At 35.5% G+C, this 27,021-nt stretch overlaps 2 protein-coding genes across 8 annotated transcripts in view; one reads left to right on the plus strand and one right to left on the minus strand.

Annotated features, from left to right (window-relative positions):
• The first annotated feature begins 390 nt into the window (after positions 1 to 390).
• Positions 391 to 11,203, plus strand: LOC122226859 (selenoprotein P). 2 transcript variants are annotated; one of them, XM_042950753.1, is made up of 5 exons: positions 391 to 478; positions 3,746 to 3,961; positions 4,215 to 4,427; positions 5,717 to 5,834; positions 9,703 to 11,203. In XM_042950753.1, exons 2-5 carry the CDS (start codon positions 3,759 to 3,761, stop codon positions 10,351 to 10,353), a joined length of 1,185 nt encoding a protein of 394 aa, XP_042806687.1. In that variant the 5' UTR covers positions 391 to 478; positions 3,746 to 3,758; the 3' UTR covers positions 10,354 to 11,203. The 2 variants fall into 2 exon arrangements, with proteins under 2 accessions (XP_042806687.1, XP_042806679.1); XM_042950745.1 differs by having other exon boundaries at positions 416 to 478; positions 9,703 to 10,335.
• Positions 11,204 to 11,294: 91 nt separating this feature from the next.
• Positions 11,295 to 27,021, minus strand: part of CCDC152 (coiled-coil domain containing 152) — a 28,661-nt gene continuing 12,934 nt past the window's right edge. For all 6 annotated transcript variants that reach the window (XM_042950807.1, XM_042950799.1, XM_042950789.1 and 3 more), the window contains exons 5-9: positions 18,538 to 18,602; positions 16,568 to 16,670; positions 14,208 to 14,335; positions 12,206 to 12,289; positions 11,295 to 11,467 (exon numbers count right to left, since the gene is read on the minus strand). In XM_042950807.1, the coding sequence (XP_042806741.1) occupies positions 11,318 to 11,467; positions 12,206 to 12,289; positions 14,208 to 14,335; positions 16,568 to 16,670; positions 18,538 to 18,602 (530 nt within the window). In that variant the 3' untranslated portion in view covers positions 11,295 to 11,317. The remainder of the gene's footprint in view (positions 11,468 to 12,205; positions 12,290 to 14,207; positions 14,336 to 16,567; positions 16,671 to 18,537; positions 18,603 to 27,021) is intronic.

The following is a 27,021-nucleotide window of genomic DNA, read 5'->3' on the forward strand; positions in this document are numbered from 1 at the left end:
CTAGGTTAGGCTAACCTGGCCACAACAGAGCAGAAGGAAAAATCAGATTTTTTTCTTTTTTTTTTTTTAAAGCAGCAGCTTAACTTGCTGGCTCAGCAAATGTTTTTCCCTATTATAGTTTGAAAAAGAACATGACTTGGAGGCTCTTTTACCCTTAGTCCTTCCTCCCGCCCCCGACTGTACCATTAAATTCTAGATACTGGGGTGACTAAAAAGGATAAGGAATAAATCAATAATCACAAAAAAGTTTCCCCCCATTTTATGCCTGGCAGCACTTGCTGCTTTCTTTAAGTTGATTGTAACAACCAGTTCAGGGGTTTGCTCTGCTTGCAAGGTCACAGCCAGAGGGGGGCAGTGAACTTTGGACTACAGCCGGGGAGAGAGGTAAACAACAGGACTATAAATATCAGGGCTTCTGGCTGTGGAGCTGCGGAGCTGAGCAAAGAGAAAGGAAGCAGGCTGATCTCGAAGGGGTTGTGTAAGTAGGAACTTTGTGTTCTCCAGTATTTCTTTTAGAGTCTGGTAAATAATTTGATTTTGAGTCTGATAAAATGTTTCTGTCCTTACAATAGATTTTTTAAAAACAGAGATAGGTAAAGTGATAAAAATAATACAAAAGAAAGAACAAAAGGGTCTGGACTTGGGTGTGGTGGGTGGAGGTCCACAGCCCTTTGCTGATTTCTGCCCTGTCTTGTGCCTCCCGAGGATAGAAGATGGGAGCAGAGGAGGCTGGAAAAATCAGTTACTCTGCAAAGAGTTGTGATGTTATAGAGACAGTTTTGCTTGTTTAAGCTTAAATGTCTCCCACTGCAATGCAGAGTGAGAACTCTAAGGAGAAATCAGCCTGTGGGTTTGAAGAGCAGAGACTGAAATAAGGCCATTCTACAGTGCTGTAGAAACGTCCAGGGATACTGTGAGGAGTTTCAGGAAACAAACAAAAAAAAAAAAGAAAATCCCTGGCGGCAGGGAAAGCAGGTTGGGTCCACTGGGCAGAAATTGTTGCCCTTAAAAGAGTTCAAACCCATGTCAAATCAGGTGGCCTGTGATTAAGTGCAAAGTTTTGCAGTTTACAAGGTGAGTGGGTACTTTTAGGTGAATGAGGAAGGACCTTCAGATGCCAGTTTGAAGTTAAGGGAGAAAGTTTCTGCATATTCTGCCTTTTAATGGGGGAGTTTTAAACAAATGTCAGTCTGTATGTGGCCAGAAATCTAGTTCTGTGATTGAAAAGTGGTGAGATTAGTGAAATTTACAAATACTTTCAACAGCTTCTAATAAATCCTATTTAGTTATTTATACATAGATATAACTATAACCAAATGTTTATTATGCAAAAAAATGATCTTAAGACAAAGTTGAACGGCCTATTGAATATAACAGAAGAGGAAAATTTGCGAGTGTGAACACTGTAACCCACTACCCTTTGTCTTTTTTCATCAAAAAAACTAAATGAAGGGAATAAGGGAAAAAGCCTTTTCATTTATATTTGCTACTTAGCCACTAGAAAGGGTATGCCAAAGTGAAAGGGTATGGCAGAGTGAGGAAACCAAGTGCTGAATTTATGCTGAAGCTTCTATAGTTACTGAAATTCTATTCTAGAAAGTAGGGGAAATCTCTCCATCCTAGTAAAAAACCAAACAGATTGAATTGAATTATTTTGATGTTCTCCTTGCCATCCCAGGGCATAAACAAACAAAACCCTGGCTACTATAGTTATTAAAGGTGATCTACCTCATAGCTAAGAGGTCATGTTTTGGATTTAGCAGAACTGGTTTGAATCTAGTTTCTTTGGTGACTTAATATCTGTGTGGACTTGGGCAAGATGCCTAAACTCTCTTGGCCATGTTTCTTCAGCTGCAAAAGGAGGGTAATGGTCATATAGTTGTAAGGATTAACTGACATGATAAAAAAAAAAAAAACAACAAAAAACTGCTTAGCACCACCTGCATAGAGTTCTGTAAATGCTCAATGAGCAGTAGCCATAATAAGGATAATTGTGTCACCAGTATAAATACGATCCTAAAGAAATTTGCTAGATTTAGTCCAGATATATCCTCTCTTTTTTTAAATATTAGAATTTTAAAAAACATTAGAATAGTTGGGATGGCCTTAATCATTTGATTTATCTGTCTCTCTTTAAGTTAGGCTCTTGGATTTTGTGATATTAAATGATATGAAAGATAGTGAAGTTTTAAAAATTCTATACTTATCAGTGCACCAGATCTCAAATCAATCTGATTCTAACCTTTCTACTCCCATCTTAATTCTGGGCTCACTTTAACTTATCATTAGCTGCCTACTAGCAGCTATCATTAGCTCCCTCCTCCCATCGCTCCCCCCCCCCCCCCAAAGTACTTTTACTTTCTTATCCCAGATCAGTGCCTGAAAATGTGTCAACTTCCTAGTTCTGGAATGTTGCCCTGATCTCTCTCCACAGATTCTTCCATCAGAATAAGCCTGTTCCTGGGTTTTTCTTTTTCTGCTCTTCTCTGCTGAATGTGTTCCTTGTTTTCACTACCTGTCTATAGTTCACCTGTTTCATGTGTACCTCTCTGCTGAGAGTTAGCCCTAGTCTGGGGAATATTTCTAGTCAGATATTTAACTTTTCTACTCAGAGGTACTTACCCAAGAACGTGCCATCTAGTCACAGAAATTTCTTGAAAGTAATGGTAGCCAATAAATAGACTGAGTGTGAATTGCAGTGGGTCTTAAATGGTTGAAGGGGTCGTGATTTGTGACATTTCTCCTTGGTCAGTCAGGCTTTTTCCTTTGGTTCCTATCTATCTTGGATGTGGTAGTAACATTTTGGCAGGCAGTTTTATACCTGAAAAGATTCAAATCCTTTAATATTCACATACAGCTAGACTGTAAAGAATAAGAAGAACAAAAGGGAGCCGGACCCAAGAGACTTATAAATACAGAAGGCTTGAACATGAAGAACTAAGGGCCCCATATGGGCCACCTTCATGTTGGTAAACTGCCCTTACAGCCTCCTCTTTCTTCCGGGGTTCTCTTTCCATGCTGGCTCTTTTCATTTCTGTGCAGAATCGTCTACTTACCCTTTCCTTTCTTAGATTGGTGGAGGACAGAAAGCAGCAATCAGAACTTGGTGCATTTTAAATATTTTTTTTTTTTTAACGTTTATTTATTTTTGAGACAGAGAGAGGCAGAGCATGAACGGGGGAGGGTCAGAGAGAGAGGGAGACACAGAATCGGAAGCAGGCTCCAGGCTCTGGGCCATCATCAGCCCAGAGCCCGACGCGGGGCTCGAACTCACGGACCGTGAGATCGTGACCTGAGCTGAAGTCGGACGCTTAACCAACTGAGCCACCCAGGCGCCCCAGAACTTGGTGCATTTTAAATAAAAACAAAATCATGTCTGCAGAATGTTATTGGGTTATAGAGGGCACAGTCTCAAAATTTTTCTAAACATGTATATTCTCCTAGAGAAATACTGGGCTGCCTGTTCAGGCAGATTTCCATAGCATGCTTACTAAAGTATCTTGTCAGGTCAGATAGTTAAGAGGTGCTTTGACAACTCCCTTGCCTCTGGCTGATTTTTTACTCCTTTTGGGAAGATTTGATGCAGGAAGGCCCAACATGATGAATGAGCCCAGCAACACTGGGATAGAATCCATGGGCTAGATAGTGATAGAAAGGGGGACTGTACTGGCTGTATTTCTAGAAATTCCTGGCTATGACTGTGAAGTCACCTGTGAAGATGACAGCAAGGTTTCCTCTTTTACAGGACAACCCCAGCAATGTGGAAAAGCCTGGGGCTTGCCCTGGCTCTCTGTCTTCTCCCATGGGGAAGAACAGAGAGCCAGGGACAAAGCTCTTTTTGTAAGCAGCCTCCAGCCTGGAGCATAAGGGATCAAAATCCAATGCTAAACTCAAGTGGTTCCGTGACCGTGGTTGCTCTTCTTCAAGCCAGCTGATACCTGTGCATCCTGCAGGCATCCAGGTGAGCTGGTTTCAGTGGTCTAGGATTTCTCAAGGGGAAAGCTATTAAATACATGATACATACATACATAAAATAAAATAGAAATGGAAAAGATGTATTTATTAAATCACATTTTATAAAGAAGAGATATGAGTAAGTAAAAAAAAAGTCGTAAGAGAGTTTCATGTAAAAAAAGAGTGAGGAGAGAGAAGTCACTAATGAATTCAATGAGATTTTTCCTTTTTTTTTTTTGTATTTTTCCCAAATATTTTAGATTGGAAGACCTGAGAGTAAAACTGGAGCAAGCAGGATATTTGAACATCTCTTATGTTGTTGTTAATCATCAAGGACTCTCTTCTCGATTAAAATATATGCATCTTAAAAATAAGGTTTCAGAACATATTCCTGTTTATCAACAAGAAGAAAACGAAACAGATGTCTGGACTCTCTTAAATGGGAAAAAAGATGACTTCTTCGTATATGACAGGTGCGTATACACACACACATGCACACACACACCCCAAATTAAAAGATGCCTTCTTAGCATTTAATTTAATAGTGATTTAAAATAAGACATCTTCTTTTGTTTTATTACCAAGTACTCAGAGTGAGCTATTAAAATGGTTTTAATGTTTTATTTCACAAACTGACTTTCTTCTGTGCAAAAGAATTCACCATTCTAGTAGGGAAATACAGAAAATTGACTATAATCCCCCCCCCGCCCCCGCAAAAAATTAGCATTCTGCCTGAATAAAAGGATCAATTTGTGTATCAAGTACAATTCAAACCTGAGAATTTGCAGAATAACTACACTTTGCAGACCACTTTTTTATCTTTAATCTGATTAATAATTTAAAGGTTACACACCTGAATTTCTGAACTATAAAGTGTTAATCATTTAGATCTAATCTGCATGAATCTGCTTTTGATTTCATGAATAAATAAAACATTTGTATCTTAAGGGAACCTCCATGTTTACATTATTTGATATTACCAACATTTTTAGTTGGTGCTGTTTTCTTTTGACTCTTCAGAAATGGTGAGGCATACTCTGGTTAGACCTAAGCCCTACTTCATCTTACTCTAAATATTTTTAATATTACATACTCTTTTAGGACTGCAAACTTCTAATTTAGACAGTTGCAAAGTGTAGCTCTTTGATAGTCACGTAATATTATATATCCTGGGAAAAATGTGGGAAAGAAGGACATTTCAACTCCACTATTTCTGAGAATGCTGAGTATTATAATTCCATTTCTTTCATTATGCTGAAATTTTTGTTGCATCAGACATATTTTTAAATAAATGGGCTATTGGCCAAGACTTGAGGATGCTGTAATTTTTTGTTGTGTGGAATTTGTGCTGCCATAGCAGTTATGAAAACCTCATGTGATTTGCAGAGCCTGATTTATGGTAAGGTAGTGGTTTGTGCATTCATAGAATTTATAAGTCTATACCAAATTGTATTTGACCAAGTCACAATGACTTATGTATTTTGATATAATTTATAGTGGCATATCTAGAAGATTTCAAAACGCTGGTATGAGACTCCCGGTAGCCTTGCTGTGACCTAACCTGATATGTGGTGCCAGGGAGCTCACTTGAGACCCCATTCAAGGAAGTTTATTGGAGGTGTGAATGGGTCTTAGTTATAAGACCATTAAACCAATAGCACCTATCCCAAACTGCTTGAGTATGATCATGATACAGAAAATATTGTAATGATATGTAATGATATGTAATGATAAATGTAATGTTTGCCCTTTTTTTTTTTAGATGTGGCCGTCTTGTATACCATCTTGGTTTGCCTTACTCCTTCCTAACTTTCCCATATGTAGAAGAAGCCATTAAGATCGCTTACTGTGAAAAGAAATGTGGAAACTGCTCTCTCATGGTATTTTATTTTTCTCAATTATTTCTCCTGGGAGAAAAGAGAAAGTCTTTTAAGAGTTATCTAAATAAGTTAATATTTCATGATCAATTAGCTAAGCAATGTTTCTGTTGGTATACTAAAAATAAACAACAGTCATTTTTATAATTACTTCCTATTATGTAACATACACCGTAAGACATTTTTTTCAAGATCCGTATTGCTGCTTTTATCTAGAAGGAGTTTATAAAACAAAAACCAACATAGATGGCATATTTCAAATACCACCAAATGATGTTGGGTGTGTTCAAAATGCCTAAAGAATTCAGCCAACATAAAATATTATTGTAGTACCCTGAATGTGTTCACACGAGAGCATAGTGATGGCAAAGCTTATTCATGGCATTACCTGAAATGGAATTGAGGCCCAGATAGTTACTTACTATATCAAAGATCTAAGACTGCAGCTTTCCCATGAAGCCCTTACACTGTCTGCCCACTCTGCAGTCAGAATTACTGCATTTATTTCACAGTGGAATAAGTTTTCTACTTGTTATTGATATTTTTCTCCCAACAACCATGAGAATATTTACTCCTTTTTATGAGAAGCTCTACATTTAAGTATTGTTTATAAAAAGATACTCAAGGAATTGATTTTAATTTATATTAACTAGACTCCCCCCTTCCCATATTGAAAAGGAAAACAATTCCAAACAATGTTTCCTTAATAGGGAAAATTGGCAAAATTTGAACTCAGGTTTAAAAATAGTTCTGCATTTTATTTGAGAGCTATACATCCTTCAGATTTTTCCAGTTGTAAAGAAGCCATCTCGATTTGTAATGAATTATTTAATTAATTAATTTAGTTGTTGTGGAGCACAACAGGTTAATTACTCTAGTTATATAATTTTTCACATTTTAATCTTCATTATAATCCTATGAAGCTTAGTCTATTCTTTCTAAAGATGGGGAGACTGAAGTAATGCAAATAAAGTATTAACTCAATGTCTGACTTCTACTAAGTATGTAATAAATGCTAGTTATATTGATTCCTCATATTCTGGGACTATTTTGCATTTTTGCAAATGCCTAATAGTTATAAATATACCCCGTTATATTGAAACAAAGGCAGAAACAGTCCCATAACATGCTTAAAATTTATGAACCTCTTGTAAATAGGATATACCATATATATCTGATGTGCCAAATCAAATTGGAGTTTTCCTTTTTCATTGTATCCTAGATGCCATCAATTGTAGGACACATTATTTTATGTACTATTTTAAAAATGCTGTCAGCTAAGGTAGGACACTGTTACAACACCATCAATAATAGGATGCATTCTGATTTTAAAGATATTAAAATGTGAAAAAAATCCCTTGTAGGATCAATAAAACCTAGTAATCCGTTTCAGAAACTAATTAGACCACTACTGTCAACTTTTGAACATTTAGAACATTACATAGTATATTTTAAACATTTATCAAGTTGTTTATAAGCTTTTAATCAAATAACATTAAATACTCAAAAGGAAACAAGTGACAAAACTAAAAGGCATCCTGTGGAATGGGAGAAAATAGTTGCAAATGACATATCCGATAAAGGGTTAGTATTCAAAATATATCAAGGACGTCTAAAACTCATCACCAAAAAAAAAAAAAAAGAATAATTCAATTAAAAAATTGGCAGAAGACATGAATAGACACTTTTCCAAAGAAGACATACAGATAGTCAACGGACACATGAAAAGATGCTCAACATCACTCATCATCAGGGACACACAAACCAAAACTACAATGAGATGTCACCTCACACCTGTCAGAAGGGCTAAAATCAACAACACAAGAAATAATAGGTCTTGGTGAAGATGTGAACAAAGGGGAACCGTCTTATACTGTTGGCGGGAAGGCAAACTGGTGCGGCCACTCTGGAAAACAGTATGGAGGTTCCTCGGAAAGTTAAAGATAGAACTACCCTATGACCCAGCAATTGTGCTACTAGGTAGTACTAGTATTAGTACTAATTCAAGAGGATATGTGCACCCTGATGTTTATAGCAGCATTGTCCGCAATAGCCAAATTATGGGAACGGCCCTAGTGTCCGCTGATTGGTGAATGGATGAAGATGTGGTGCATATACAATGGAATATTACTCAGCCATAAAAAAGAATGAGATCTTGCCATTTGCTAAAGATGTGGATAGAGCTAAAGAGTATGATGCTAAGTGAAATAAGTCCAAGAAAGACAAATGCCATATGATTTCACTCCTATGTGAAATTTCAGAAAAAAACAAATGAACTCACAGGGATAAAAAAGAGAGGCAAACCAAAAAACAGATTCATAATTACAGACAACAAACTAAGGGTTGCGGGAGGGGAGGCGGGCAAGGGGAATAAGGTAAATAGGTGATGGGGATTGAGGAGTGCACTTGTCATGAGCATCAGATGATGTGCAGAAGTGTTGAATCACTATAATGTATACCTGAAACTAATATTACACTGTATGTTAATTAATAGGAATTTGAAGAAAAGCTTAAAAAATAGCATGAAATTCTCAAAAGTAATTCAGAAATAACCAAAAACTGTACCACTTAATAGTTGTATGCAAAAATCCGTGGAATTTTTAACCTTTCAAAACACGGAACCATACCACTTAGAAAATCAGTTTGAGAGATGAAAAAGACTCACTAAATTTATTTATAAATCACTTTAGGGTAAAGGTTTCATATGATATTGCGATATCTATAAGCTTTGAGCTTATATTCGCAGGCACACAAGACAATAAAGACTTGGCAGCAAATTAACTAGATTGAGGCAGAATGGGATTGTATGCCCAGTGGAAGATGGGCAGTAATTTGCTACTTGCAGCTGCCAGCTCAACAGTAGGGACACAGTAACAAGACTGGTGAATGGTGAAGTTCAAAACATTTCCTGGCATAAGCTGAGGCGTGAAAAACTGATTTTCAGCAGAGTTTATTGGCATTTTTGAATTAGCAGAAATTAGTTTGCTTCAGAATAGAACATTAAGTATGAATATAATATTAGAAGTATCCATGTAGTTCAGCTGCTTTTAGGATTTGATATTTGTTTGACTTTACTGCAATCGATGTAAGTTCTTTTAACCAGTTTATTTAGTTTTGCTTCTGCAGATATAAATATAGTGGTTTGGCTTTCTTTTTAAGCCTTCTGTATCTCTTAAATTCTTCTTCAGGGTTCTTAAAAATCGGGGAAACGCTCTTGATAAGAAAAGGAAAATTTGAATTCTGCTATTGATTTAACCAGTATAGAAGCTTAGGCAAACTGCTGAATTTATTTATTTATTTATTTATTTATTTATTTATAAAAATTTTTTTTAACATTCTTATTTATTTTTGAGACAGGGAGAGACAGAGCATGAACAGGGGAGGGTCAGAGAGAGGGAGACACAGAATCTGAAACAGGCTTCAGGCTCTGAGCTGTCAGCACAGAGCCCGACGCGGGGCTTGAACTCACGGACTGTGAGATCATGACCTGAGTCGGAGTCGGCCGCTTAACCGACTGAGCCACCCAGGCGCCCCTGAACTGCTGAATTTTAATTGTCTTGTGCTTTGTTTTATCTATTTGCAAAACATTAATGTTAATTCCTTTGGAAGATGCTTGAGGATTCTCTGATTAAATGCAAACTTTGCACAAGAAGAACTTTATAATTATGTATGATTGGAACCAAATTTTAATAAAAAGTTTGGGTGTTGAAACACATCAAAATTTTATCTCATTAACATGATGTTAGAAAAACAAAGCCAGTTTAATCCTAATTACTTTGAATTTTATATATGTTAGCTTTACAAAGAATTTTTTGTGCACAGCTCCTAGATCTACAAATTTGTTGAAAAATGATTCATAAATTTGTTCTAGACACCGGAAGATGAGGACTTCTGTAAAATTGTATCTTCAGCTACCGTGGGAAATACAACTGAGGCTCCACAGCCACATCACCACCACGACCATCACCACCATCACCACCATCATCACCATCATAATCATGAGCATGGGCATCAGCATCATGGGAATGGTGAATTTGCAGAGAACCAGCAACCAGAAACACCAGATGCCCCTGGGCACCCCCCTTCTCAAGTCCCTCATAACCACCACAAGCACAAGGACCACCAAAGACAGGGCCATCCAGAGGACTGAGATATGCCAGCAGGCAGTGAAAGTTTACAACTTTCTGTCCCACCAAAGAAGCTCTGACGAAAGGGATGTATAAATCAATTACACTGCAAATTGCCCAAAGATTCAGAGTTGGCTCCTAGCAGCTGATGCTGACACTGACGACATCTGATATTTGAAAAAACAGGGTCTGCAATCACCTGACAATGTAAAGAAAACCTCCCCTCTTTATGTAGCTGACAGGGACTCTGGGCAGAGGAGAACATCATTGAATCTTGACAGTGACGTTTGCCTCCAGCTGCCTGACACGCAGTTCAGCAGCCCAAGCCCACAGAGGCCAGCACCAATTGAAGCTGAGAAAATAAGGCCAAAATGTGAAAATGACCTTCATACTAAATATTTTAAATAGGATTTTACTCCCCAAGTCAGTCTAGACAATTTCGTTTCCAGCATTTTTATATGCTACCTAATTAACAATGATCTAAAACTAAGAATTGGATTTGTACAAAACACGGGGAAATCTATTATATTGGCTCCCAAATTTTAAAATTTAAGTCAAAGAAATTTTGACCTAAACCAAATTTTTATTATTTTATTATAAAGGTGATTGCAGCACTTGGTTAATATGTTTTTCTTTTTCTTTTTCCAGCATTCTACTTGTATTAATGAGAACAGAGACATAAACTATGACCTAGGGGTTTCTGTTGGATAGTTAGCAATTTAGAATGGAGAAAGAACAACAAAGACATGTTTTCCATTTTTTTCTTTACTTATTTCTCAAAAAATACTTGTCTTTTTAATCTTACATTTTTAACTGATTAAATCTTATAAAGAACTGCCTTTATAATTCTTTCAGGTTCCAGAAATACTGACACATGAATATTTTGCTGTGACTACATTTTAAATATCCATTTATACTTTGTATGTCTAAGAGTCATAGTCTTGATTTTTACTATCACATATGAATGAAACTCTTATGTCTTATTTTCTTTATCTAGCATTATTATATCATACTGTTTAAAATTTGAGATAGTCTGTCTTGAAAGATGTAATGGAGAAGGTAAATGAATGTTGTCTGTCTCTTGATTGCTTAGAAAGTATTTCCATAGTCAATGATGGTTCAATAGGTAAACTACGTGCTATAAACCTGAACTCCTCTATGGTTAATACTATTAAGCAAGAATGTGGTACACACAGTTGGCCAAATGTGGATTTGTTTAAATAAACTCAATTTAAAATGTTTAAAGCAATCTTTTTTTCATTGTTACTATTTAGGTAGTATGTTATATTAATGACAGAAGTGGCATTTTCAGCTGCTTTTAAAGAAATTAAGTAGCAACTAATGAATTTACTGTCATACTCAAAACCGTCTACGCTTAGGGCAAGATCCTTTGTCAAAAGGTTTAAGTTGAGAATCTTTGTCAACAGAGAGACGTTGCTCTAAATTGCGAATGGTATTACGAAGAACTGCAATCTCCTTGTTTTTTTCTTCTTGAAGATGTTGAAGCTTCTAAATAAAGCAGCAAAAAATTTGTTACTGCAATTCAGAAATAGTAAGATTAAATACAAGAAGCAATAAAACAACAAAAACTACATTTCTGGTTTAAGTAGATTAAAAAAGCTTGTTTTGAAAGGTTTATGATTTTATTTTTATGAGGCTTATGGGGTACAACTGGAATAAGGATATTAAAACACATTTTAGCACCATTTGTTTTAGTTTATTCTCTTTTTTTGTATATAGCTTGAAGTTATGAATCATAAAGTAGGAGTTGAACAATAAAAAAAATATATTACCTAAGTGCCTAAATAACTTCAGAATAGCAGGTCAGCCTTAGTTCAGAACAGATCATGGAATTCCTTACATGACCAAAGATCAGAGGACTTCTCTAACGTTTTAATTTACTGCTAAGCTTTACTATGTCTTTAAATTTTTTAAAGTTTTATTTATTTTTGAGAGAGAGAGGGAGAGAGGGGGAGAGAGAGGCTCAAACTTGTGAACCACGAGATCATGACCTGAGCTGAAGTTGGACACTTAACTGACTGAGCCACCCGGGCACCCCTAAGATTTACTATTTTAAATTGAAAGTGACTTTTAAATATTACTCAAAACCTAGTATCTTTCTGGTTGTGTGATATATTTTAAGAAAAACTGTTAAGTATATTGTTAGTAAATACTAGATAGCTTTTATAGAAACACACAGAACATTTATTTTCTTATACAATGGCTATGGAAAAAAATTTCACATACCCTTCTGTAGATACTCTGTGGCAAAATAGTAGAATCTGCATAGGATTTTGATTTAGTTTGAACTCTTGCTAGTTTGGCATCAAACTGAATCAAGTTTAAAAAGAAAGTCATTGAGAACATTCTAGTTAAACAACTGCTTCTATAAATATAAGTATAATCCATTATATCTTTTAACATGTAATCTCTAATTTAAGTATATTCTCTGTACAATACAATATAGAGAAGTTTTTCTTTAAGAAACAGTTTTTAAGAAAGAGCAAGGAACACCCAAACAAGATTAACCTTGCTCCATGTTAAAATTTCCTGGGGAGCTTTTTAAAAGTACCAAATACCTGGGCACTACCTTAGAGATTCTGGGATGGAGTCAGCATTATCTTTTTAAGACATTAAAAAGATAGATGATAGATGATTCTATCATGCAAGGCAAAGAATCTAGATAACTAGGGTTGAGAATCTAGTTAAAGATGGATAAAAATATTTTCACGTTACTGTGAGTATCCTTTTGTAAAGAAATGTAGTATAGTCAACAGTCGTGGGATAAAAACTCATATACTCTACTGTAAAAACTTTGAGACTAAGTGGTAGAATCTGGATATAATTTTGTTGATTCAGTCTGAACTCTTACTATTTTGACATTAAACTGAATCAGGTTTAAAAAATTCTCATAAGTCATTCTTACAGGTCATGTATACATATATTTTTTGCAAAATCTTTCATTATAATTCTTCCCTTTGGGTTGAGTTCAGTGTAGCCTCTCTGTGGTCTAAAAACAAACTCTGTGAGATTGTGTTCTGGTTTGAGGAGGAAAATGGATAGCTACAATGAAGACGAGGAACAAAAACAGTTGTGTGCATCAGTGTAAACCACAGATTTGGGCTCCACCAGAGACAGGGCACAGATGGCAAACAAAATGCACATTTGCAATCAATGGATTAGAAGTTGATGGTAGAACCTGAAACATGGCTTATTGCTTCTCAGTTGGCTATCCAGACCTCTCTGTGGGTTGTGGGCACACTTGACCAGAGACAGTAGCAGCAGCAAAATGCCTCTCAAGTCAACATCAGTTCCCTTTTGCTCAAAGATTGTACAGATTTCAACACTGAACCTCACCAAACACCCCAGAGATACCAAACTTCCATGAACGTGAATAGTAAGTTATCTTTAATAACTAAACTGGGGAATTCTGACAACATAAAGTCAGGTGGGAGTCAGACTGGGGAAAAGCAATGGAAGAATGATGGAAATGGAGATGGGTAGAATCTAGAAAAAAAATTTTAAAGAACAAATATATTGTCAAAACATCAATGTCTCTGAGATTCTGACATCTGGTTAAACAACCTACTGAAAAGGCTTTAGAGCCTAGAACTAGAACTGCAGCCTTTGAGATGCCCTATGTAAGGTCCCTTTAACATTTATTTATTTTTTAAATTTATTTTTATTATTATTATTTTTTAAATACAATTTATTGTCAAATTGGTTTCCATACAACACCTTTAACATTTTTTTAAACATCTAGTTTGTCTGCCCTTCTGATATGTATTGTCCACACATTTATTAGGGAGCAACCTGCCTCTTTTTAATAAAAGTTGAAGGAATTTCTATTGGTTTACCAGGGTTCCACAATTTCTGCTGAGGAGAGAAAAATGTTAACGATTAGATACACTCTCCCCACTGCTGGAATGGTAATCCTATGAAGCTTGCATAGACTCAGCTACAAAGTGTGGGTAATCCTTGAATTATCGATCTCCAGTCTCAGAGTAAACAGTACCCTCTCTGGAAACCAGGACCTTTTGAACGACTGAAGAATCCCACCTTCCAGCCAAATGCTGCAAGGTAGCGTAGCTAGCGTGGTCTGGTGTTTGAGAACTGCACGTGACGGAGAATGAGTGTGTCAGGGTTGTTTCTATACCTGAAATTTATCTCACTGTGATGAAAAATAACCAAAATTCAATCTAGACTTAAGGGATGCATCTTCAAATTTAGCAGACCCTTAAACACTTACCTCGAGCTGTAATTTGATTATTTCACTTTGTTTTTCGTTTTCTTGAGTTTTTAACTTTGCATTTAACTCTGAAATTTCCACCTCCTTTTTCTCTATCAGTTCTTTATGCTTTTCTTCATTTGACTCAACTGAAGAAAACGAAAATAAATAAATAACTAATCAGTTAATTCATCTTAACATTTCAAACATTTTATAAGCTTATATTTCATTAGAATTTTAAACAATCCATAAGCAAGTACATTTTGGTAATAAGTACACATATTTTAGAAACTGTTTATATGCAGGGTAGGTTTTATATATTTTGAATAAGCCCCTACAAAATGCTTGAAACACAAAGATCACCCATTAACTGCTTCTGAACAAATAAGCTGATTTGTATTCTTTTTTTTTTTTTTTTAAATTTTTTTTCCAATGTTTTTTATTTATTTTTGGGACAGAGAGAGACAGAGCATGAACGGGGGAGGGGCAGAGAGAGAGGGAGACACAGAATCGGAAACAGGCTCCAGGCTCCGAGCCATCAGCCCAGAGCCTGACGCGGGGCTCGAACTCACGGACCGCGAGATCGTGACCTGGCTGAAGTCGTACACTTAACCGACTGCGCCACCCAGGCGCCCCTGATTTGTATTCTTAAACATGAATTATATATAGAGGTGTCTGGGTGGCTCAGTCAGTTAAGTGTCCGACTTTGACTTGGGTCATGATCTCGCAGTTTGTGAGTTCGAGCTCTGCATCAGGCTCTGTGCTGACAGCTCAGAGCTTGGAGCCTGCTTCGGATTCTGTGTCTCCCTCTCTCTGCTTCTCCCCTGCTCGTGCTCTCTCTCTCTCTCAAAAATAAACAAACATTTTAAAAATTTAAAAAAACGTGAATTATATATAATTATATAATATATAAATAATATAATATGTAATATAGTAATAAAATTAATAATTAATTATTAATAATATAACATATTAATAATATATAATACATATAATATTTTATATATATATAATATATATATATATGAGAGACAATAAATAGGAGACTTAGTGGTTAAACAGGGACACAAGGCCTGGGTTCCTAGGTACAGGGGGTCCCAAATTACTGGATGATTCTAGAGCTACATCAAACCCCCGCTATACTCTGTTCCACGTGATTGGGCCTCTGTCATGTTCACACCATGTCTCTATGCTTCATCAAATTTCCTCTGCTCTTATCTTTCCTATTCCTACTAGTGATACCATATTATCCAGTATGGGAGTCTCAAGGACATTTCTGACTTTAGGGGGAAAAGAAGGAGTCAACTCATCCACAAGCCTCACAAATAAGGGGTCTCCATCCATGATTAATCCACTACTTACTTAGTTTCAAGCCTCATTTTTGCCTCAGTTGGACTCTATGTCCAGGCTCTTAATCACAAGTCTCTACACCCTATACACTGTTGCCAGATTAGTCTTCCTAAAGCATACCTCTAAGTATGGCCATCACTTTCTCAGAAACCTTTAATCCCTCCCTTTTTTTTTTATCCTAAAATTCAAGGGGTCAAAGAATCCAGCCCTAGCCATGGCTGCTGGCTTTTTTCTTGCTAACCTTTCTGTGTGGTGCAAAGAAGAGGTAAGAAATAGACTATTATTCCCTAGAATGTCCTATGTCTTCCCCTCTCTACGTCTTGGCTTCTATTTTCTCTCTACTGAGAGACTCTTTTTTTCCATCCTCTCCAGTGAACTTTAGCCATATTCAGTCTTCAGGATCAGGGCCTTGTACTTAGTGCTGAAGGACAAAAGTTAGTAACTTTGATAAAGTTCAAGTTAAAATGTTTTCCTTCATTGTTTGTGCTTTTTAATTCTTTCCAAGGAGTTGTAGCTAATTCAAGTTCACAAAGATTATCTTCTATGCTTTCTTCTAGCAGTTTTGTAGATGTAGGTTTATATTCTGACATTCATTTCCAGCAAATTTTTACATATGTTGTACATAAGTATGGGCTCATTTGGAAAAGTTTTTATTACTTTTATGAAACCATATAACTCTCAGCATAAGATCATGAGACCTGCTTTAATAAAGGAAGAAATTTTATTATTGAAATTATATCCTATATGCCAAGTATATAAATATTAAAGGTATTATACATTTCACATTAATTTTTATATAAGGACATTAGCTGCTTCATATTAAATAATGTTAAATACAAAAACCATAAATCCAGCTTAGAAATGTTGTAATTTATATCACATAAATAAATTGAAAGGTACAAAACCCAAATTAAAATGCATCAAGGCAATGTTCATTCAAGAATACGGGCAATTACTGAAAAAAGTTTATACATGCATTTAAATTATTTTATGATGTCTTAGAATTCAGTAGGTCAAAAATAAAAACTTACTTTTTTCCTGCATATCCTGATAAAGTTTCCTTATTTCTATTTTATGTCCCTCCTCTTTGATTTTCATTTCACTCATAAGTTTGGCAATATTATTCTTATATTCCTAAAGATTAAAATACATATTAATTCTTCAGTTTAAATATATGTACACAACTTTCCACTAATTAGAAAGGTGAAATTCTCATACTTTATATTAATTGTTAATATGTAACCATATCTAGAGAGGAAAGATATTGTTTATCGCTTGAATAATCAGCTTTGAGAAGGAACAATTTCTGGTCCAAGTAGATACAACCCATCCAGAGACAATGTATTCTTATCTTTGCTTCCTGAATACTCATCACCAGTGTTTAACATATCATATAATCTCAAAGTATTTTGGTAACTGTATAAATCAATGCCATGATAGCATTAAAATATGTCAATTAAAGCCAAAGTTATACTTTAGAGCTAATAGTACATTCTGTTCAATAGCTGGCAAGCTTAACCTAACATAGGATGACTCCTTTGAATGTGACCTGAAGTTCTGTTTCTGAAAATTATATAAACATCCCTAATTCCCAGAAGGAAGTTAAGCACTACCCATGGTAAAGTTTAGTTTTATGAGGAGGAGGCTAGAGAAGAATGAATTTGGGAGTTGAGAAGTGCTTGACAAGTGCCTGAGATTAGTTTCTTAGGTTGCTGCAGCATAGGAATGATTATTGTGTTAATGTGGACAGTCGCATTCAGAGAGGTGTTGGAAGAGAAAGCCCCCAAAGATAAAATTTACAATTTTTCCAGAGGGATGTTCCTACATAAACCACTTACAGTCCTAAGATGTAGGCAGGAGAAAAGGAAAGCAGCAAGAATAAAAATAAAATAGGATACTAAGAAAGGTACATTAATGAAGGCAAGAGGTTCAAGAAAAGCTTCTAAACGTCATAAAAGCAGGGACTTTATTTTTACTCATCATGATGTCTCCAATTCCTATAGTATCTTAGGCTAAGCAATATTCTATGGCTTGACATTTTAGAAGAGAAAGAAGGTAAAAATTTCTCCCCCTTTTCTCTGCCCCAATGATACCCTAACTGTACCATCTACCATTGAGCTTTATAGGAAAGGTATGGAAAGAATGGGAAAGAAGAAAGGAAAGGGATAAAGGAAAGGAAAAATAAAGGGTGGGATATATTCCAGACATATTTAAATTAACTCAAGTGAGGAACCAGATTGAATATGGAAATGATCCTTCAACTTGAAGTTCTAAGCTTGATACAGATCCAATTTGAGTTTTGGAAATCTTAGGTCTGCCAAGGTTTGACATGTTGGCTCTTGGGAAAGGAGAAAAAAATTATGATAATAAGCCTCCCAAAGGGTGGTGGGAACTGACATTTACTGAGAACTTTTTATGTTCTAGGCACTGTGTTATTTGTTCTATAATTGCTGCCATATGCTGTTCCTATAGGAGGAAAGAAAAAGTAGCAGAGGGTATGGTAGCCCTGGGGAGAGAAAGAATTGGTTATCCACATAACCAATGTGGATAAAGTCCACATAAAGTCTTCCCTTCGTTTGGATGATGCAGTAAAATTGCAAAAGGTTACTTAAATCAGAAAGATCAAAGACTCATTTATTTTATGGTAAAAAGTTTAAAAGTGCTAATTAATATAATAGAGTATACTCTAGAGTAAAAGTTTTATTAACATAATTTAAAAATATGTAGCAAAATAGTTATATCTCTTTTTGGTGGGAAGACAAAGTAATGTAAGTGATACCTTAGTGCGTTATAGTCTGCAAAGAGACTAGAGTCCTTAAAACTGTTATTTCTTTAAGAAGTTTTATTCATTAAAAATTCTGGCACACACATACACACATATATATTTCCTTTCCAAATTTTGGCTGTCCTTATTAATGAAAACCACCCTCCTTTTTTTTCTAATTTGAGAAGACAAATGCTCTACAGGAATTTGATTGAATATAAAAATACATAAACTCACTTGTTCATGAGACTTCAGCTTTTCTCTCATAAGATCAGCATTTCTTTTTAGTTGTTCATTTTCACCTGTGTAAAAATAACCAGAGGGCATCCTAATACACAAAAAATTTTAATTAACATGGGAATACATTTAACATTTTGAGTTTCCATTCATGTATGCATTCAACACATACACACAGCATCTACTACACACGAGGTTGCATGCATGGCGCTGGAAATATTGAAACAAACAAAATTATTGCTTTTCAAAGAACTTACGGCCAAACGGTAAAACAGATGTGTAAGTGGTTATGATATGCTATGATAATTGCTCTGGAATGGCAGTGTGTCTGAATTACCATGGGGACTTGTGGAAAAAAAGTCTTATTCAGCCTGAAGTCAGGAAAGGATTTACAGAAGAGAAACCATTTGCACTAAGACTTACATGATAAGGGTTACCCCATGTGGCAGGAACGCATTTCACATACATAAAACTGCACAGAAGACTTTGGGCTTGAGTGACTATAGCACATTTGGGCAAGTTACAATTCAAATACAGTATTGTTGGAATGTAAACTCTGAGGAGGATGTGTTACATAGGTTGAAGCCATATCCTAATAGGAGATGGACATATTGCATATGAATGGCTTTAAATTTTATCTTATAGGTTACAGTCAAAGAACTTTGAACAGTGAAGGGAAATGATTAGTTACATGTTGAAAAAATGATCTGGCAGTGTAGATGACGAATGGGCAGGTTTTGACCCTAGATGAATGGGTATCAGTAAAAATAGATCAAGTAAGAAATAACAGGAGCCTCAATTAGGTCAGTGGCAGTAGGACATAAAAGAAAATGAAGATAATTATTTAGATGGTAAGATTACCAGGAGACTTATGACTGACTGGATAGCAGAGGCAAAAAACCTGCTTTCTAGGTTTCTGGTTTGGGTAATTGAAAAATGTTTGGGCGCCTGGGTGGGCTCAGTTGTTAAACATCTGACTTTGGTTCAGATCACGACCTCAAGGTTCATGAGTTTGAGTCCCATATCCAGTGAGTTCAAGCTCTGGTAAAACCTGAGACCCGCTTCAGGTGAGCCCTGCTTCTCTCTCTCTCTCTGTCTCTCTCTCTGCCTCTCACTCACTTGCGCCCCATCCCTCTCTCTCAAAAAACAAAGCAAAATTAAAAAAAAAAAAAAAGAAAAAAATGTTCATCAGTTTGGGAAAGATTAGAAGAGGAAGACTTTTAGGAGTGAAATGAAGACTATAGATTTTTACTTGCTAAATTTGATTGCTTGAGATATCCAGAAAACATTTCTGGTAGGCTGAGAAATATTTAGAGGTGGCCAAAGGAGAGTATTCTGTAAAGGAGACTGAGAAGTGTCCAGAGATGCAGGAGAGAGTGGTACTGAGAAAAGAGAGGTTAAAGGGATCATAATAAGTAGCAATAAAAGCAGTAAGAAGATCAAGTAAAAGAACTTTGAATCTGAAAACTTTGGGAAATGCTCAATTGTTGTAAGTTGAAGACTAGGCAAAGGTAAGGCAATGGATAGAGTGAGTACACCAGACCATTCCCTCGAGGTTTGATTGTAAAAGGAAAGAGTGAGGGCATTTGGAGGGAATCAACCTAAAGTTAAGGAAACTTTATTTTCTTGTTTATTTAAAATATGGGAAAGATGTGAGTTGTTTAAATGCTGAGAGGAATGGACAGTAGAAATAAATTAAAGACAGAAAAGAAGGGACAATTGAAGATGCAATACCCCAGAAGAGAGACAAGAGTTAAACCCAAGTGGAGGAATTAACTTTGGATAGGAAGAAGGATTTTCTCTCTCTCTCTCTTTTTTTTTAAGCTAAAGAGGAAGGTAGTAAGGATATGTCCAGGTATGTATATATTTGGAAGAGGTATAGTGGGAAGAAGAGGTACTAGGTGGTAAGAAATGAGATAATTTATGTCTGACAGCTTTCACTTTTTCTGTGAAATAGAAAGTAAAATAAGTTGAAAGAGAAAAGAACAGGTTTAAAGTTGGGGGCTAGAAGATTGCAAAGTTTGAAAAGTCAGGATAAATGAAAGGTATAATTGAAACTGAGATTCATAAATTAACATAGGTCTGCAATGTATGTTTTTTTTTTTTTTTTTTTTTTTTTTTTTTTTACCATTAGTCTTCAGTAATTGCAGCCTTATCAGTAAAGCAGGTGTATGGTTGGATTGATCCATATTTGAAAATTACTATAGTTGGTATTACAGGATGGGTAATGGAAATAAAACCACTGCCAAAAGAGAAGATAAGTGATATTCTAAGCTAGATATATAAGCTATAAAGGGAGGAAGGTTTTATCTTACAGCAACATTATTGAGAGCATTGTTATATTTACTTAATGTCTTTTCATGTAAAATGTAAATAAGAAAAAAAGAGAAACATATTAAAATATGGTTTTGCATCTTTAATTTGCCATATTGTTTCAGACCTACCATAATTGACATCTTTTGTATATAACCAAAGCCATCTCCTGACTTGGGATGATTAAGAAGGAGCAGTGCTTGACAGTTTTCTATACTCACCTTGGTAATCTCTAGATTAGATCAGGAAAGAGTCCATCCTGATATAGTGTGTGATGAGAGTTTGAAACAGAGACAGATTCTGTACCTAAGCCAGACATAAAAGGCTCAAAGCTAAAATATAGGCCAGGAGTAGACTTGGCATCAAGACTTGTAATTCAAAACCAGAGTGAAATAGAGGCCGGGGCTTGAGTTCAGGGACTACTGGGGACCAGTGACAAGGATGAATGAGACACTAGACTTGGGTAACAGTAATTATAGCTTTGTATTGTTTAGAATCAGTTTGTCTGTCAATATAGACAAAAAAACATGCTAGAATTTTGATTGGGATCACACTGAATTTATAGATCAAGTTGGGAAGAACTGACATCTTGACAATATTGGGTCTTCCTATCCATAAACATGGACTATTTCTTCATCTATTTAGTTCTTTTTGATTTACTTCATCAGAGTTTTGTAGTTTTCCTTATATAGATCTAGAACATATTTTGTTATACATATACTTAAATATTGAATTTTGGAGGTTATTGTATTTTTACTCTCAAATTTCACTTGTTCATCGCTGTTATATAGGAAAACAGTTGACTTTTATGTATTAACTTTGTATAATGCATGCAACCTCGCTATAATTGCTTATTAATTACAAGTTATTTTCCTCCCAAATCTTCTGAATTTTCTACCTAGACAGTCATGTCATCTATGAACAAGGACAGTTTTATTTCTTACTTCTGAATCTGCATACCTTTTATTTCTTTTTCTTGTCTTATTGTCTTGTCTTACTGTCTTATTGTACTAGAACTTCTAGTACAATGCTGAAAAGGAGTGGTGAGAGGAATATCCTTGCCTTATTCCTGATCTTAGTAGGAAGCCTCTAATTTCTCACCATGAAATATGGTGTTAGTTGTAGGCTTTTATAGATTTTCTTTTTAAATCAAGTTGAGTACATTCCCTCTACTCCTAGTTTACTGAGATGTTTTATTTTCAATCATGAATGGGTGCTGGATTTTGTCAAATACTTTTTGTGCATCTACTAATATGATCATCTTTTCAATCTGTTGGTGTTCTGGATTAAATTAATGAAGCTTTGAATGTTGACCCAGTCTTGTATACTTAAGATAAATTCTCCTTTGTTGTAGTGTATAGGCCTCCCAAAGCCCTCTTCATTTCTGTTACAGAGTTTTTGATCTCTAGCATTCCTTTTTGCTTCTTTCTTAGGATCTCATCTCTCTGCTTACATTGCCAATTTGTTCTTACATGTTATCTACTTGATCCCTTACAGTCCTTAACATAGTAATCATAGCAGTTTTGAAATTCCCAGTCTGATAATTCCAACATCTCTGCCATGCTTGATTCTGCTCTGTCTCTGCAAATTGTGTGATTTTTTTTTGCCTTTTAGTTGGGCTAATATAATAGAGAGTCTAGGTTCACCCTAACTTTTGGTAACATGTTAGCAGCTCTCTTTAGAATACAGAAATATTTAGCTTAGAAATATATATTTTTAAATCTTGTGCCCTAGTTAGTAATTTCAGGTTAATAGCACAAGTCCCACCCAACATCCTATTACACTTTTCCTCCTACAATCTTAACATAACATAATCAATAACTAGTCACAGCAATAATGAATCATTAAAGATTTAAAAAAAATTTTTTTTTTAACGTTTATTTTTGAGACAGAGAGAGACAGAGCACGAACGGGGGAGGGTCAGAGAGAGAGGGAGACACAGAATCTGAAACAGGCTCCAGGCTCTGAGCTGTCAGCACAGAGCACGACGCGGGGCTCGAACCCACAGACCGCGAGATCATGACCTGAGCCAAAGTTGGACGCTTACCTGACTGAGTCACACAGGCGCCCCATTAAAGATTTTTTTAATGTTTATTTTAATTTTTTGACAGAGAGAGAGAGAGAAAAAAAAAAGAGAGTGAGCAGGAGAGGGGCAGAGAGAGAGGGGGACAGAGGATCCAAAGCAGGCTCCATGTTGACAGCAGCGAGCCCAGTGTGGAGCTCCAACTCACAAACTGTGAGATCATGACCTGAGCCGAAGTCAGACGCTTAACTGACTGAGCCACCCAGGCACCCCTAAAGATTTTGGATGTTATATGAACAATGCTTTAGGAAGGCTTGTCTTGCAATATAGTACTGTTAAGAGGAACTTTGGAAATGGAGTCTACGTGTGAAACTGTCGCAGAAGCATGGGTAAGAGGTTATGAATATGTAAAATTGATATTGTTGGAGAGGAAGAGTACATAGTAACTGCAAACTTTTGGAGTCCTGGTTATTAGGAGAATAGAAGTATTTGGAGCAGAAAGAGAAAATCCAGAACTATGTTTACAGGGGAAGATGATGAGCAGCATAAATATCCATTAAATCACAACATTACAGTGAGAGTAGAAATCTAAAATCAGTTTGCTTTCAAAGGCTGTAATCAGACAGATAAGAAAGTGTTATATTTTAAAGTGTCATATTTTAAAATGAAGAGATTAATCTGAATGGTGGCTTTAGTTTATAAAAATTTTGCTGGAAAATTGATATTTCCTTGAATGGAAAGCACCAATAATTTGACAATATTTCCAACTAAAATACTTACTTATAAAATATACTACTGCCTTTAGAACAAATACTTCAGATATGTTTCTCCCACTCACTCCCATTCTAATGGGATTTTCAAACCATAGGGACACAGTACATTAATAACCATGTAACCTGAAAGTTTCCAAGATGAAATGTGACTTGTTAATAGAATATATGTATTCTAGAATTAGGAAACTGGAGATTTTGGAGGATTCTGAACTCTATAATAAAGGAGTTATACTTTCCAGTATCATTCAGTTTTGTATGATTTTCAAGTTTAAGATTTTCTGGTTTTTTTTTTCTTTTGTTTTGTTTTGTTTTGTTTTGTTTTGTTTTTGTCACAATAATTAAGGGCTGGGAACTGTGTAAAAAAAAACAAAAACATTGTGCTAACTAGGCAACTAATACCTCTTGTACCTATTGGAAATGCTGAAGCATCCATCACTGAAAGATGAAAGAAAAGGTATTTGATGCTTTCTTTTTTCAAAAGTTTTTTAATGTTTATTTTTGAGAGAGAGAGAGACAGAGGGAGAGAGAGAGACAGCACAAGTCGGGGAGGGCAGAGAGAGTGAGACACAGAATTCAAAGCAGGCTCCAGGCTCTGAGCTGTCAGCACAGGGCCTGACGTGGAGCTCAAACTCATGAACCACAAGAATGTGACCTAAGCCAAAGTCAGACACTTAACTGACTGGGCCACTCAGGTGACCCCGATGTTTTCTAATTTATAAAAGTATACATGCTTGTCTTAGCAAGTGAAGCATCTGTAAGGGGAAGCTAATCATCTCTACACACCTTCCCTTCCACTTACCTCACCAAAGTTATCAATGTTAGCAGCATGGTCTGTATTTCTTTCCTACTTTTCTTCCAGCTTATATAATCATATATAAACATGTCACACATTTGTACTGGTTTTATTTATTTTTACCAATATAAAATTGTACTACATACATTACTTTGCAAAAAACTTGTTTCCTAAAAATGGATGTTCCTTCAAATCTGTAATTTTTTTATGCATATATGTAAATACATTTTTATAATTTTATATACATAGGGTCATATCATAGATGCTGAGCTACCCTTAGGACACTCTTCCCTTCTCTCTCTTTCATTTTCTTTCTGCTTTCTTTCTCTCCCTCTTTTTTTTCTCCTTTTTCCTCACTCCTCACCCCACACCCCTGGTGTAATTGTGTTTCCTTCTCAGTTTTTCCCTTGAACTTATTAAACTCTGGATCACATGTATGTATACACATACACATTTCCATAATTTTATTCGTATCTTTTGTTCATTTAAAAAATTCTATTTATCCCTGCTGGTCAATTTGTAGATCTCTTTGTATATGGAGAGCTCTTTGTAGATTGTAGATATAAACTACATTTGTATTTGAAAACACTTTTTGAAATAAATTACTTGTTTTTTTTTCACTTTTGCATGACAAAATAACATGCAAAGTTTTGTTGCTGTTGTTGCTGTTGTGTGGTACTTTTGTTGTGTTGTTGTTAAAAAAGTCTGTTAGGTCTTTTTTTCTTTATATAGTATCTGGAGTTTCCAGATTGGTCAAGAAGACACCCTGCAGCTAGCTCTAGGTTGTATCCTGGATACAGCTGATGATATATCCTGACTTTTCTTTTAAGTTTTTATTGTTCTTTTTCATACTGAAGTCTTTTCTCCATGTGGAATTTATTTTTAATGTGGTAGAAAAGAGTCCAACTTTCTTTTCTTCCAGATGGAAAGTTAGTTGTGCCAGTACCATATGTTAAAATGCCATTCTTTTCCCAATAAATTGACATATTTCTTGTGTCATCTATTACATTAAAAAATACTGAGGCCTGTTTCTAGAATCTAGTTCTCTATTTTTTCTGTGGATGTATTTTTCCATTTTTATGCCAATACCATAATGATTTCATTACAACAGCTTCAGGGCATGTTGTTATCTGGTAATAAAACTCCCTTTTCTCTTCATTCTTCTTATTTTTTTTACAGTTCTCTTGTTTATTTGTTTTTTCCATCAAATAGCTTCAAGATTATTTTATACAATCTCCTCCAACCCCAACTTAGAATTTTACTTAAAATGGCATTAAATGTCTATATTAACTTCAGGAAACTGACATTTTAATGATGATAAGTCTTCCCTCTGCCAGAATAACTGATCAACCCATCCAAATGTTATACTGCTTGCATATTATCTGGTTTTGGCACATCTATAATTATGCTAAATGCTAAACAGAACCATATAACTTATCTGTGAACTAAAGCCACCTACTGAAGAAATAACAAACATTCCTTAATACTTTATATTACACTTCAGTTGGCTCCATGTTGCCTTTCATTTGTAATACAAACAACATATGATTATTGTTGGCGCTGTTACTTTTTCGTCATCCTACCAGATTCTACATTAGATTTTCAAACAAAGGTTTCTACTCTGGCTACTTCTTCAAGTGGTAAGGCTCTTCATGGTCTGGCTAGAGTATCTGTAAATTCAAATAGTATTTTGTATCAGTGTAGAGTCTACCTGGTCCTTATATTTGGCAAGTAATCCTTCTCTGGCCCAGCCAAAATTCAACTTATTCTCTTGGACTCTAATAATTTTGCAGTATATTTTTCTAAAATTAGCTATTCTCCTTTAGTACTGAACTGGGAGGAAGTCCTTAAGTGTACATTGTCTTTATATTTATTGTTCACTTACAGCGAGTTTTTAAAATATCATTTATGATTAGATTGCTTAGCTTTGTAATAATTTCATTCCATAATAAACTAGATATTTTTACATTCAAAGTTTTTACTTGATTGGTTGCCTGAATAAAGGCTATGTTGATCTAGGGGCACCTGGGTGGGTCAGTTGGTTAGGTGTCTGACTTTGGCTCAGGCCATGATCTCGGGGTTCGAGCCCCGCGTTGGGCTCTGTGCTGACAGCTCAGAGCCTGGAGCCTGTGTCAGATTCTGTGTATCCCTCTTTCTTTCTGCACCTCCTCTGCTCATACTCTGCCTTTCTCAAAAATAAAAGAAACATTACAAAAAATTTAAAAGAAAAATTTAAAAATTTAAATTTAAAAATTTAAAATTTAAAAGAAATGCTATGTTGACCTAAATTAAGATTGTCCTCCAGTGGCATTTACTCAGATCCTGGAAAAGTTTTTGCCTTTTAACTAACTGAATGTTTTTATTTTATTTTATTTTAAATTGGAAATTTATAGTTATATAACCATTTTTTTTTCTTATTTTGTTTTGCCTTTGTTTCTAGAAAATTTAGAGCTAACTTTTGTGCAATACTGAAGCACCTACTCCTTAAGTGAGGTTTCTGATCCAAGTATTTTCCTAACTCTCTTCCTATTCATTACAGGCAGGGCCAGCATTATGAATGTGCAATCTGTGTGTCCGTGTTG

Source organism: Panthera leo, chromosome A1 (genome assembly GCF_018350215.1).
Source record: "Panthera leo isolate Ple1 chromosome A1, P.leo_Ple1_pat1.1, whole genome shotgun sequence".
Taxonomy (NCBI): Eukaryota; Metazoa; Chordata; class Mammalia; order Carnivora; family Felidae; genus Panthera; species Panthera leo.